This window comes from Perissodus microlepis, chromosome 22, assembly GCF_051167445.1.
Source record: "Perissodus microlepis isolate ML-2025 ecotype Zambia chromosome 22, ASM5116744v1, whole genome shotgun sequence".
Taxonomy (NCBI): Eukaryota; Metazoa; Chordata; class Actinopteri; order Cichliformes; family Cichlidae; genus Perissodus; species Perissodus microlepis.
Window position 1 is genome coordinate 16,389,494 of NC_140481.1, and position 15,223 is coordinate 16,404,716.

Consider the following 15,223-nt stretch of genomic DNA (forward strand, 5'->3'; position numbering starts at 1 on the left):
CAATATAATGCTTTTAGACACCAAGGGTCTGAATCATAGGTCCTTTTTTTGTAACACAGCAACAGTTTTTCCTTTTACATCTCAAAAAGAAACACAAGCGTATCCTCCTCTCTGAATAGACAGGCATGGACAATTACAATAAGCACTGAAAAAGAAACCAAACAAAAAAAAAATATTGGCTTTCCCCAATTTTTGAGTGAGTTGCCATAAATCTTTTTTCCCCCTCTCCATTGCAAAACATTCTCTGTACAAACAGAATTAAAATGTCAACAGAGGTTTCCCAGATGCACAAATATGTCACATGTTCCACTTTGTACTTCCTGTTTTGTTTTTTTTTGTTTTTTTTCTCCAGGACTGCAAAGCTGAGCCAGCTGTGGCAGAGCTTCACTGTTCGTATCCAGAAGAATCTGTGGATTTTACCCACAGTGCAGCGCTCCACTTCCTCCGTGCTGTGCGTCTATTGGTCGAAGCAGAATGAATCACAGGATGGTCGTGTAGAGGTGTCATGTGATCAGCTGAGATGATACCTCTCCACAGAGAGTGTCCAACATGAAAATATCTTTCTTTTTTTTTCTTTTTTTTTAAAGTTTGAACATGAAGCACTGTAGTTTCACCGTTTCACCCTCCCACCCCACCTGCAGCTGTCCAGATGCAGTCCTTTACCCCCGCAGGTGGGGAGTCAGAGATGTGAGGGAGAGCAGAGTGGAATGGAGAACCTGTTCTGGTCTTCACGATGAGAAAGAGAGAACGAGACAGAGAGAGAAAAAGAGAAAAACTCCGTCCATCCGTGTTCTTTCCTCCACCCTGCCACACCGTCACACGGAGGGCTGCTGCACTGCTGATCGGTGAGCAAGAGGAGAGAGAAGGGGCGGGTTCAACTGATCAGGGATCAGCGGCAATCAGTCAGTGTTTTGATCAGTGATCAGGAGCAGTGAGTGGGTCCAGCCCCCTCTCTCCCCTATGCCTACCCCAGTTCCCCCACCCCACACACCCCACCCGACATCAGCCCCCTTCTCATAGCAGCAGGACCTGTAGACAGAGGTGGCCCCCCCTGGCCCTCCACTGTCAGAGGATGATGCAGCAGCGGCACAGACGCTGGCCACCTCCATGTACAGAGGGAGGGGGTGTCACGGGGGCAAAGTAGGCATGGACTTTGATCTCTGGAAGGTGGGCCTGTATGCGGGAGAGATGTGTTAATACAAAAGACCAAAAATGTACAAACCCCTCCCCAATAAAACAAAAAAAAAATCCCAAAACAAAACAGAAAGACAAGGAAAAAGCACATGCTCAGGACTGCTTTCTGTAAAATATTTTTAGAAATGCAGCCCGCTTGTGTACATCATGAGTGAGAGTAGTATTGATTTTTTCATCTAACTCTCAGCGAGAATGCTAACAAGCACATTTTTCAAAATGTCAAGCGATTCTTTTAAAGCTCCCATCAATCCCCAACAAGAGCTGAAAAGCAGCATGTATTTTCCCTTCATGCCCACTGACCCTGATGCGTTTGATGCCCGCCCGAGTGACTTGCTGACAATCGTAGAGCTCGATGCGCTCCAGACGGTGGCAGGTCTTCAGGTGCTCGAGGGTCACGTCAGTTATGAGGGGGCAGTTGTCCAGCTCTACCACGGTGAGGCGCTCTTGGCCGCAGGTACTGCTGCTCAGAGCTCTGATGCCATCGTCTGTGATCAGCTCGCAGTGTGACAGGGACTGCCCAAGGTGCAGGAGATCGGGTTAAAGATGTGCAAATAGAAAGATTAAACCACACACAGCAACGAAGACGGGCTGAGAAAAAAGCTGATACAGTATCAGACATTGTTTGCTTACCAGTGCTTGAAGCCGAGGGCAGTGGATTGACAGCTGAACCAGGGTGTTATCTGTCACCTGAGGACAGGCCAAGCTTGATTAATGTACTGTTCTCACATGTCTGGGGACAGCTGAGAGGATCAGTTCAAGCATTAGCAAACATGTGATATCATGATCATATCTCGTTCGCAGTCCCAGAACTCTGTCACGTCTTCTATGTCACAACTTCTACTTTTTGCCAAACGTCATTTGACAAAAATCATGTATGATGAAGTATGATCTTGGGAGTAGATGAGGGAACTAAAATGTTCTTACCAAAATACATTCTTCTAAGTCCATTTTTTCAAGCTCATGACAGTTCTGTGAAGACAAACAAAAGGTTTTGTGAGAGAAGTTTTTAACTGAACTCAGAACACGGCTGGCATAACTAAAGGAGATAAGAAACCATAAGCAAAACAGCAAAATGGAACTTACTCTGGCCAGGACAGTAAACCCAGCGTCCGTAAAATGGGAGCATCGTGCAGCTTCAAGGATCCTTAGACAGACAGACACAAAGTTTGGGAAGAGTTTTTTTTAACATTTTGAAGACTAACAGTATTGCAGCAGCTAGTGTGAGGAAGGAATACTGAAGATCACTGGGTGGACACACTGGGTTGGTCAACAGGTGCAAAATATAAGACTTCTTGTGCACAAAACGTCTAATATTTTGCATGATTTGTTTTTTAATAGCTGAATTTGGTTGAGAGCATCAAATAGATATGATTGTACACTATTTTTGGAAGCAACAGCAGTCATATTTCTTGGATGTATGAGAAATGTTGTGAGACGGGTGTGTGAGCTTCTTACTTAAGTCGGGGGCAGTTGAGACCCAGTGCAGTGAGGGAGGCATCAGTGATGTTACTGCAGCCAGAAACACAGAGGTTCTGCAGCTTGTGGCATCCTCGGCACAGACTGACCAAACCTTCATCCGTTACTTGCTGGAGGCAACAGACATTTAAAAAAAAACAAAAAAAAAAACTGATTACAAAAACACAAAAGGCATGCAGAGCCTTAGTCATGCATTATTATCAGTTGCTCCCGCTCCGCTTCCAACAACCAAATGTTTGTCTTACTGTGCAAGACTGCATATTTATGGTGGTGAGTTCTGGGCAGTGTTTCTGAAGGTGTTTCAATGCTCCGTCGTCCAGCTGGGTTAAAAAAAAAAAAAAATTAATCAAGTATCAAGTATTTTGACTCTGTAGACAACTGCAAAGTATTTAAAGTCAAACAATCAAGATGTGACTGAAGTTCAGACTTTCAGCTTTAATTTAAGGGGTTTAAAACAAGTATTTATTAAGTGTTGGAAATTAAAGAGGTTTGTATACAGCCCCACCCATTTTCAGAGGCTCGGAAGTTATTGGACAGTTAACTGACAAAGATTGAGGCCTGTTCACTCATTATTCCATGACAAAATAAACACATAAGAGCTGAATCTAAGTGTTGAAGTTGCATTTTGCAGCTTTATACTGGAATTCTCAATATAAGGTCCAAAAAGATTTATTTAAAGTTTAAAGTTTATTTGTTTTCAAGGAGAATTTCATGAGGCTGAAAATCAAAATAAACCTATAAGAGACGGCAAAAACTTCAGGAGAGGCCAAATCAACAATCAAAATCGGATATTCTTCAGTAGCCATGTCAGTCACCTGATCTCCACCCAGCATAGCAGCTTTTCAGTTATTAAATGCAAAACCGAAGGCAGAGAGCATCTAGTGCAGGCAGCCATTCACATACAAGTATTAAAAAACAATCCTAATATTTAGAAATATAATAGTTTATTCAGTTACTTTTGAAAATGAGTGACTGTGTATGAAACATAAGTAATTCCTAAACTATTAATACTATTAATGTTTTTCATTAAAGATTTAAAGCTGAAAGTCTGCACTTCAATCACATCTTGACTGTTTGACTTAAAATCCACTGTGATGATGTACAGAGTATTTGGATAATGACAGAAAAAAATGGTGTCATTGTCCAAATACTCCTAGACCTAACCATACGGGTGAACGACTCATTTAAAATAAAATAAACCCCAATTTCACTTTCTAGACTAGATTCAGTTCATGTGGGCTGTCCTCTGTGAGCCCTCAAATGTGGATACACGGATATTTCACGGCATTTTTCCAAGAAAGATACACACACAAGACTGGGGTAAAAAAAACACACACACACAAAAAAAACAGCTGATCACATTTTAGTTCTACACAGGCATCAGGAAAAGAATATACCAAGAAACAAGCAAATTTTTATCCCATTAGGTCTTTTTAAAAGGCTTTATTTTAACACTGTATAATGACTAGGTGGGCTTTTTTGTAATAATATGATAATTGATTATACAAAGGTGTAGAACTACTTTTAAAAGGGCCAAAGAAGGCATAAAATAACCTGAAATAAAGAAAATAAATGTGCGTACCTGTGTGCAGCCTCTGAGGAACAGTGCTCGTAAAGCAGCGCAACCTCTAGCGAGGGCCTCGATGCCATCGCGCGTGATCTGGTCACACCACGACAAGTTCAACGTCTCCAACATTCTGCAGCCATCACTGAGCATGCGCGCACATTGCACAATAAAAGAGAAATATCAAGTTAAAGACAGGTGAGCCCTTGTGATTTAAATACTGCAGCGAAAACAAGTGTGTTGGTGCTACCTGAGGGCCTTGAGGGAGTGGTTGCTGACGGACACGCAGGAAGTGAGATCTAGGTGTTTGAGTTTGGAGCAAAACTTGCTGAGGCTGAGGCAGGTGCTGTCTGTGATCTTAGTGCAGCCGTTAAGGTTCAACACTTCGATGTTTCTGCAGTTCTGAGCAAAAGTCCTGGGAAACAGGTGAAGCATGGAAGAAGTGAGGTGAAGGGACTTCTTTCTGACGTTTTCACAAGTTTCTATTACAAAGAAAAAAAGCCTTGCTTTGCAAAGAAGAGAAAGTATCGGTTAAATCCGCTGCTTACAGAGATGATAGAAATACATTATGAGATCCAACAATCTCAGAAAGATATAAAAATTAAACACCTGTGGGGTTTTCTTTTGTTTTGTTAGTTTTTTGTATGTTTGCAGTGAGCAAAGAGAAAATTAAAGGGAATTAAGGTTCTTTGCACAGAGTCCCCTGGGAATGAAGACGCACACACTTGGCTAAAACTTTAAATATAATCACACAGGGACCAAAACGGAAGTAATGAAACCAACAAAAGGATGTTTGTTGCTAAAAATCAAAGCAGAAGCACGTTTATTATAACGGTGCATGTCAGAGGGTCAATGCATTCTCACTTCATTGAGGCGTCTCCAACGCTCAGGCAGCCCCTCAGGCTGAGCTGCCTCAGGAAGCCTCCACAGCGCTTTGAAATGTTCTCCACCACCCGGCCCTGAGGGATACACGGACGGACAGACAGAGAGAGTAATATGACTTGGGCTACAGGACAGGGGATCAGCTGTGACGTCACAGTCGGCACCAAAGCCTACTGACCCAGCACTAAGCCTTGGACTAGATAATGCTACTCAACAAGCTCTCACATCCACACACACACACACACACACGCAGGAAATGCTCAAAACTCGAACCCTTCGCTCCTTTTTTTCTCTCATGAACACGACCCTCACCTCTATATCCGTCTGGAAGTTGAACAAGTCGATCTTCTGCCAGTTGCTGCCATCTAGGGCCAGGACGTTCCACGCCTGAGAGGGTGACAGACAGGTTGTGCAAAGAGACAGAAAAATGGGTCAGACAGAGGTGGAAGAAGGTGAACTGTGACTTTTTTAATCATCGTGCAGCTACGGGTTTGTGTACACATCAACAGTCTCCACTGTCAGTCCTTGTCCTATCTAATGTGAGGGTTTCCTGCTCCTCTCTCTTTGGCGTCTTTGTAAACTGAAGAAATGACATAATTAAAGATAGTCCGATGTAAAACAAAAAATACATGAAATTCAACAGGAAAGAGATAAACTGCCTTTATAATAACATTTGTTTTGTTTACATGTTACATAGCAAAAGAAAACCTTCCTTGGGCTTTGTCACAGGTAATAAAAGTTTAATTTGAAGCTGTGGTATGAGAGGCTGCCCCAAAAGCTCTGCATTTAGTCAGTGGCTTGTAACAATAATTCACACAGATCATTTTATAAATCACTTTAAGCTGCAGTTCACTGTGGTTCCCTTTACACAGAGCCAGCAGAGGGCACTATATTATACACTTTCCTAGAGAATTCAGTAAGTACAAACCAGATTTACCTCCTTTTTAATAGTAAGGTCTTAATTAGGATGTGGCGTTGAAAGGGAGGCGCTTACCTTGGACACCTGGGCACACCGGCACAGTGTCACCACATCTAAATAGGAGAATATTCTAGAAAGAGAGACAAAGAGGAGGATGAGGTTTTCTCATATCAGTGATCATATGATCATACTCAGATAATGAGCTCTGCTCAAGCACATGCTGGAACACCTTATTCTTTCTTTGCTGCTAGTGAAAGTATGTTTTTTTTCTTATGTCTGTAGGGAACAGAACAATCTGTGGTGTTTGGCTGGTAGGCCCATAGACAGGCAGTGTTTGAGCTATGGGCTGGTCAGCCACAAAGGGCCACATGCAGCAGGCTACTGGGTCAGCTCAATCCATTAATCTGCCAATGAGTAATCTCTGGCACTCAGACAAGCAAGGCCACCAAAAGGCCGGTACAGACAGAGATACAGTATGAGCATGTATAGAAGGGCACACATACACACACACACGCACACACACACACAACAAAGCCAAATACCTCCTGTCAGTTCTTGTGATAAAACGGTCTGTTAAATCTCACAGAAGTGACTTAAAGGGAAAATCTTTAGAAAATCTGAGGTGTTAAGAGAGCTGTTAGTGCCAAAGTTTTGAGTGCAGCTGGGGTCTGATTGCCCTTTTAACCCTAGGAAACAGGAGCTGGCCATTGTTTCCTTCAAATAGACACGGACAAAGGCTGTGTGTTTTGATGTGTGTTAGGCCAGGGCATGTCAGGACGAGTCTGTATAATCTATACAAGAGTCTGGTGTCACAGAGTACAGACATCATACAATTGACAAAGCAACGCATATGCAACTTCCATGCACTCTCACGCAGGGTACACAGATCCTGGAGAGGTTGCTGGCACCCAAGGGGCCGACCAATCAAGTTGATCGTGCACATTGATCTCCTTCCTAATAACTGGTTAATGGCCGCGATGCTGACCAATGATTGATTGCCCGTTTTAATCAACTACAATCTGACTTTCCACTATGTGTGCGAGAGAAGCCTCTTAGTAACCACAGAAGAACTCGGTTACTCAGAGCGAAGCAATCAGTCAATCTGATTTGGTGAGTCCTGTTAACCTATCTGAAGTCTGTAATTGGTACCAGCTGAGAGAGACTGCTAAACACAGATAGATCATATTACCGGCAGGGTAGGACTGACATGGACTTTTTCTCATAAGACACACAAAAGAAAGTGAAGGACGTGACATAATACAGACAAATTCAGAGCAACAACACCATGAGCATGGTATCTTTTTCCACTTTACTACACACAGGAAAGTAATAAGGGCACCTTTGAATGCAGAGCACGAAATAAGAGAAAAGCCTTGGATCACTCTATCAGATCCTGCCTGGGTGTCCCTATTTTTCGGACAAGGCACATAACAGGATTTTCATGAAGCACACTCCCATTTGTTGTCACCCGGCCCTTCAAGCATGGCTAGAAAAGGGAGAGTCGAGCCTTCGCCATAAAGTCTGGGCCTGGTTGTCATGGCAACAACTCAGACATGAATTTAGTGGTAGTGGAGAGGGTGCTGAGTCAGTGCTTCTGGGTAAGAGGACCGTGAACCACCCCGAACGCTCCCTCTCCGGGGCTTGTCTGTCAGACAGGGTTCTTGGATGTCACACAGTTTTCACAGTTTATATCTGCGCTGCGCTGGCCTACATAACGGCTGTTTACAAGTGCACCCACTAAGACGCAGACTGCTGCACAGGCAATTCAGGCTTTCTCGCTAGTGATGCTCTGTACATAAACGGCAACGCTAATAAGAACACAAATTAACAAAATAAATAGCCACTACTCCTCGAGCTGCGTATTTTCCAACGTGTAACACATGGTGGCATACTGCAGCCGTTATAAAATATGCATCTTGGGTTAATCTGTAATTAGAAATTAACCACAGGCGTGAATGTGAGCACATTTGGCTCTCTGCCCATGGTGTACCCTGCCTGTCACTCCATGACAGCTGGGAGAGGCTCCAGCAACCACTGCGACCTAATTTGGATAATTTTTTAAGAAAATGTATGGACGACCAACCATAAACCAGAAAGGCTAAAAAATGTAGCCCTTAACATCAGCTTATTCAGATCACTAACCCTGCAAACATGCTGGTGCGAGCCCAAGCTGTGTAGTTGTGGATGAGCTGTGGGGCAATTGGGTGTGCCCACACAGGTTTGACAGGTGTTTTGTTCTTTGGGGCCCCTATTAAGGGTTTTCTATTGGGATACTGACTATGGGGTTGCCCACAGAAAACCCGTGTAGGCTCTATGTAGGTTAGCCTGTGTGGTCCATTGCAGTTTTGCCCCTCTGGGCCCTATAATGGTATTCTGTGGGCCTTTGGGTTTTCTATAGCTTTCCCAATGAAAACTTATATAAGGACCCCAAAGGGCAAAATTGCGTTTGGCCCTGTGCGGGTACACTCAGTTGGGCTTCGTATGGGATAAGTGTGGATTTGCCCTCCCCAACACAGCCCCATAGTTTGCCCACATATATCCACTGTGGGCCCGCATTGTTCATTATCAATAATGCGCCAAACAACATACAGGCAGATATGACTATTGTGGAGAACATGACCCACAGAACATTTTTTATTACACTGTCCGAAATATGTGGCTGTTAGAAAGCAACTGATTCAAAACCTCAGTAAAATGGAAGTGAAACTACACATTTTGACTAACTAACAAAAGATCGCTGGTTCAAGCTTGGGAAGTGACATAAATCATTTGGGGTTTGGATCAGGAAGAGTATCTCTACCAAATTAACTATGTGGTTACCCCTTGTGAGTAAAGCAGTGGCTAAAAGTCATGTTTTTTCTCAGAGCAACATTCTGGTCCACACTCAGTACCAATTGGTGGCGTATTATGGGCAGCCAACAATGAGCCTCGGTAGTGGCATGAAATGTGGGGCCCTCTCTTCCAATCTTTTACTGTAGCACATTGGGGCACATCTGGCCCCCATAGTGCAGGACTAATACATGTTTTTCTGACCACCAGTGGAAATGCGCTGGTCATAATGGGCATGCTGGGAGAGCGTATGGACCAGCAGAAGAGCAGAGCACTGCGGAATTCCCCACCAGCTATGACAAAACTATTTATAGCTCACTTACAGAGACATACAGTTTGCATAGGCCCAGGAGTGTTTCACACATGCATGCACACACGCATGCACACAAAAAATGCAGCTTTCACAGAGTGCACAGCGTGTCATGTGTCAGCAGAGATATATGCAAGTGCAACCCTTTCCATTCCACATAAACGAGCGTGAAGGATGAACATGGGTGACTGCGCGAGTGATGTCAGATTAATGGGTCATGTGCAGCTGCTGTGGGACAAAATATTGGTCTGTAGGTCACACACAGCTAAAAGAACCTTATTTCAGGCTGGTGGCTGACAAACATCATACTAAACACACAAATGCACCTATACCACCAACAGAGGCAGAGCAAACACACACCGTTCCAGGCTGCTTGAGCTAATGGGTAACCCTGACCTAAGCCCTCGTCCCTGGGTGTGTTGTGTTGTATGTTGTGTGTCTGGTATAATTATTCTTACCTAAGAAGAAGCTCTTTGGGGAGCTTCTTATTAATGGGGGCTTCATCGCTGTTTGAGAACACCTGTCGAGAGATAAGACAAACAGTAACAATGAGTGAGTGTCTTTATGTGTGTGTGTGTTGATGTGCAGTGATATGAAAACATTATCATCCTCACAAGATTGCTACACTAAACAGAACTAAACTAAGCCCAGGAATCACATAATTTTATTTCACCAGCTTGTTATATTTAAGAAAAGAAATAGACCCCTGCACAGTTTACAGCTGCTGCTTCCGTAAGCTATGCTAATAAACATGCCAGAGCTGCATTTGGATTTCCATGTCGCCTCCTCACAAGCTTATAATTCTGTTAGCCTGGTCAGCTTGTTGGCATGCTTATCTCAATTAGTCTACTCGCTGGATGTCTGGCCATCTGCTGAGTGGGACACACATACACACACACACACTCGCAGGTGATTCCAGTCAAACCTCTCTGTGTGAAGAACAGAGGCAGAACATTCGAGATCAGGTGGGCTGCATTCAGCCATGAATTTAAATTACGGCAAACACCCACATCCACTGTGCCTCTGCAGACACGCATCCTGCCAGTGATACACTTGTATCCTCAAAGGCTCAGAAGCTGTAGCTAATGAGGGGGGACTCCCTGCTGTTGAACACGCAAACACAAACACCGAAATCTGAGAACACAAAGGGGATAGGAGGAGAGGCACGAGATGAGCAAAGGTTGATTCTGAAAATGTCTCAGCTGTAGTCTAGCCCCCTGACGACAGACGCAACCTCCTCGAAAGAGAAAGCAGCAAAACGAGAGGGAAGAGGTGAGGAAGACGATACTGAGTGACAAAGGCAAGCCAAAGGAACCGTGCTCCAGTCAAGAAGTACTGGAAAAACACGTCTGAAAGTCATCAGAGTGGAAGAAGACGAGGGAGGAGGAGGGAGGAAATGCAGGCCATTTCAGAAGGAAGTGGGGTCAAAAAAAAAAAGAAAAGGAGAGGGAGTTGGTCCAGTCAAGGTCCGGCAAACGATTAACTAAGCTGGTTTGAACTTTAACATCGCTAAGGGAACAACACAAGAGTGTTGTTGAACACACTTACCAGAAAAAACTCTGCCATCACTGAGGCCCACATGCCCTCGTACTGAATAATGCATCATTACACACTCATCTGAGGCTGTTGAGTAAAGCATGCTGTCATTAACTGTAACATTAAACTAACAGCAAACTTAAAACATGCGTATATCTATCGGTGAATTTAATAGCATTAGAAGGAATGCAGTGAAGGAGACCTGTGGATGGGTACTTGCTGTGGAAGGCTGCTACCTTGACCAGGCCTCTGCTGGGCTTCCTGATTAAATCAAGGTAATAAACATCAGCATGTACTGACTGACAGGCAGGCAATTTGACCTTTCAAGAAACAGCATGTTGACTCAGTGTCTCTGTAAAGCTGTGGGGTGGGGGGTGGGGGGGTAGTTTAGGACTAAACCTAGACTTAAATCCGAACCACATCTGTAATACATCACTCACCTTTGACCTCTCTTCCATCACTCTGAGGAACACAGGGAGGCCATGATGGAACACACTGGGCTCCACACAGCATTACGCTAACATAGAGCATTCACAGAACAATAATATCATTCTGTGGTACAAACATGGTTTACTGTGTAATGAGATCAGGGTTGAAAAATGTCCAGAAATTCAAATTCATCCTTTTACATTACAGTCAAAACAAGTAAAATGACTTAGAAAACAACCTGATACTCCAATAATCATCCTTATCAGAGTTACCGCCTCAGCATTCTGGTGCCCTTGCTCCCCATGCAGGAAGAGCACCATTCCCAAACAGGAAACTCCTCTCTGAAGTCATGCTCACTATTCCTAGAGAGGGTGCAACAAGCCTAACATGCAAATCTGGTTTAAAACGCCTGTGGCACAAGACTTGGGTCGAGTGTTGCGTTCAATTTTAGGCCTGCAACACAACAACAACAAAAACCATAAAAAGGACTCGATCACCAACTCGTCTGTTGACCCCCTTCCCCTTTCTTCTCTATTGGACACACCAGCCTGCTTCCCCACCGTACACTGGTTCATGCTAAGAAGCTTAGAAGTCTGCTGAGAAATCCACTGATATGGCAACAGACACACGGGCGCTACTAACGCCGTCTGTTCTGATTCACTCGCACGTCAGCACACATGTTCCTACTACTGACAAACATGTGAACACCTGACTGAGGGCGTCAAGTAGCATCAAGTCAACCCCGAAAGCATCTCAGCAATGTGTGAATAATAACTCCTGATAAACATCTCGCATCTATGAGCAGCCATAATCAGTCAGATGGGACGATTATGGTTTGTACATAAGTGTTAAATCAGCAGTACATGGTGATTATTGCACCACAGGTATGCAAAGGTTTATGAACAAAGTAATATACAAATACTTGGAGATGCTTTGGTTTTGTTTACTTAGTAACATAACGTTTTACACTACACATGATGTACTTTTTTTTTAACTCCACAACTTTCAGATCAAAGTTCCATCCATCCATCCATCTTTATCCGCTTTATCCGGGGCTGGGTCGCGGGGGCAGCAGCCTAAGCAGAGAAGCCCAGACCTCCCTCTCCCCAGCCACCTCCTCCAGCTTATCCGGGGGAACACCAAGGCGTTCCTAAGCCAGCCGAGAGATATAATCTCTCCAGCGTGTCCTGGGTCTGCCCCGGGGCCTCCTCCCGGTGGGACATGCCCGGAACACCAACCCCAGGAGGCGCCCAGGAGGCATCCTTGTCAGATGCCCGAACCACCTCAGCTGGCTCCTTTCGATGTGGAGGAGCAGCGGCTCTACTCTGAACCCCTCCCGGATGGCCGAACTTCTTACCCTATCTCTAAGGGAGAGGCCAGCCACCCTTCGGAGGAAGCTCATTTCCGCCGCAAAGTTTTTGTTCTAATAAAAGACGATTATCACGGCTCATATTTTCAGTAATATCTGAAGTAATGCAAATGTGTTGCTTTACTCAAACCTGCTACAGCACAAAAATTCTGCACAGGCGTGGGTAATAACACCCAGTAGTACCACACATACTGTCTGCAGTATGACTATTTTTTTAATATCTTGCTCATGAATCCAACTAAAAGAATTTTTAAAAACCCAACAACTTCAAATTATGACCCTGAAAGCTCTGGTGCTTTTACTTTTTATTGGCATGTAAATATGGATAAAGTGATCTGGAGACGTACAGCATTCATCTTATGTGCAGTATTATTACTTCTTGAACACAAAGGCCACCTGTAGTGGCACCTGCCCATCACAGGTATTTTAAGGAGGCTTTAGATGTTTTCATTGCGTGTATTTAACAACAATCCATCCTCTCCATCTGCAGCCCCCCCTCTCTGAAAGCCTGTAACCTCAGGCGCCAGTGGCAACCAGCCTCGGCCCTGATATATTGACTATCCTCAGCCACAGCCCTCCTCCTCCTGTCCCGCAGTCCTGAGCTCCATGTTGTCGCTGTCTAGTGGTGCGGCAGGACAACAACAGGATTTCGGATTACCCTTGACCAACAAAACGCCTCAGCTCCTGACTGCGTGTAAAATTAGGAGCAGAGCACGGTCGACCACACACGCGCGCACGCAAACACACACGAACAGACACACAGAGATATACATACACACACACACACACACACACACACTTTGCTTATACAAGCCCACGACTCCCACGTCTGCTAGAAACAAACACTTTAACCGTTGGTGGTCCACTCCCTCTGTCATACCTCGAACCGGCCCTTGGTGATACCGTTCATGTCTGCGGCGGCACGTCCCAGCTACACGCCGCGCAGAAACCACTCGAGTCGTTTGACGGTTATTGTTTTTGTCGCCGTTTTATTTTTGGTCGGTCGGAGTGTAGGAGCCGAGCTGAAGCTGGGTCTTCACACCCTCCTCCTCCTCCGCCTCCACCTCCCCCCCTGAGCCGCCAGCGAGGCTCCCGTACTCCGGGTCAGTGAGGTGAGGGTGAGGGTGGTGGTGGTCTGGGGCGGCCTGGGGCAGCGTTGACACTCGACGTCTCGAAGACCAACGGCTCCCCAGCAGCCCGTCTCATCACAGGGCTACCAAAATAACAATAATAACATGGACGGTCTGTCAAGTGACTTCACTTCCGCCTCTCCCTTCATCGCTTCATCGGCGGTCAGCTGGCCGCGGATCGCCCAACTTTACTGAAAACACACGGGAATCGTTAGGCCGATGTCCGCCTTTACTCGTTGCACCGCACGGTTCCCGCAGCGGACGCGCGTGTGGCGGCTGACACGAGCGCTTTCCTCAATGTTTTCTGTTTACTTGCGGGGAAGGGGGAGGGGCGACGTGACGTCATTGCTGCGGGAAAACCACGCGTGGTCGATTTGTTTTGATTGTGGGCTTGTTGCAGGAATTTTAGGAAGGGAGGAAGAAACCAAATCATAACTAATTGGGGCTCATTTACCAGCACAGGCAGAATTTTAATAAAATTTATTTAAAAAAAAACCCAAAAGGGATGGAGGGGGTGCCCTGACACGAACCCGTGGGTTTGCTTAGAGGGAACGTTTGAGCTCCACGAGCTTTTCTGTTGTAACACAGCCTGTTTCAGGCACACCTGAAAGACACACTCAAAGCAGTCTGGGCTGAGTCCTTTGTCAAACATCAGTGCCAATAAAGTTTCTAGATTCAAATACAAGTACAGAAATTAAGTAACTAAAGGAATCGTCATGTTATTATAAAATGATTACTATGTGGCCAGCATGTGTTGGTCAGTTTAATCTGAAACCGAAAAAAAAACGATCCCCACAGTAGTTCTGTCTAAGTCATAAGAATCCTATTTTACAGTACATTAAAATTCACGCCCCTATACATACAAATGACCCACTAAATGCAACCCTTAACAAAATAGTATATAACTCAATAAAATATAACAAAACAAATATCTTTGTAAGGTAAAATTGCATTAAAACAGTTTAATTAGCAGCCCAGACTGCTTTAATTAAATTAAGTAAAAAGTTAAATTTAATTAGTATTAAAAAAGTAACATAGAATAAAAATAATCATCATTATTTTTAATTAAATTGGCCTGCCTTTTAATTAAAAAGAACTCAGTTATTTGATGTAAAGTATAAAAAGATCATGATAAGCATTCAAATGTTACTTTCACTTCTTAATTGAAACCGGTCATTTGTTTTTATTTACAATTTGAATGTATGACTGTTACGAATATCAAAGCTTTTACATTTTTTCATTGGTCCAGGTATAAAAACCTCTTTGCAGGTGTTCTCCACCTCCACGGCTAGAGGGCGCTCTGATGCAGCTGGCCTAACCTCTGTTATCCTAAAAGGAAAACATGGACAGCGTCAGCATGTTCACTCCACTAATACAGTACAGCTTCGTGGAAATTCGACTGCGCATGCACAAGGATTTCCGATTTATCTTACTCCATACGGATTCAGTTTAAATGTAACGCTTATATTCAAGATTTAATAAAGTTACATAAAATATTTAAACTCAACTATTAACGTTTACATTTAGATGTAAAAATTCATGTTTAACATTTAATTGATGTAAATGTTTGTAAATGTAGGTCTAA

General features: G+C 44.1%; 1 protein-coding gene across 1 annotated transcript; it reads right to left on the minus strand.

Annotated features, from left to right (window-relative positions):
• Positions 1-25: 25 nt before the first annotated feature.
• Positions 26-13,970, minus strand: fbxl2 (F-box and leucine-rich repeat protein 2). Its single transcript, XM_084919505.1, has 14 exons — positions 13,389-13,970; positions 9,633-9,694; positions 6,111-6,165; positions 5,429-5,503; positions 5,099-5,193; positions 4,485-4,649; positions 4,253-4,379; positions 2,916-2,990; positions 2,650-2,780; positions 2,278-2,338; positions 2,119-2,163; positions 1,825-1,881; positions 1,495-1,707; positions 26-1,173 (listed from the first exon to the last, which is right to left on the minus strand). Exons 1-14 carry the CDS (start codon positions 13,416-13,418, stop codon positions 1,066-1,068), a joined length of 1,299 nt encoding a protein of 432 aa, XP_084775631.1. The 5' UTR covers positions 13,419-13,970; the 3' UTR covers positions 26-1,065.
• Between the last annotated feature and the right edge of the window lie 1,253 nt (positions 13,971-15,223).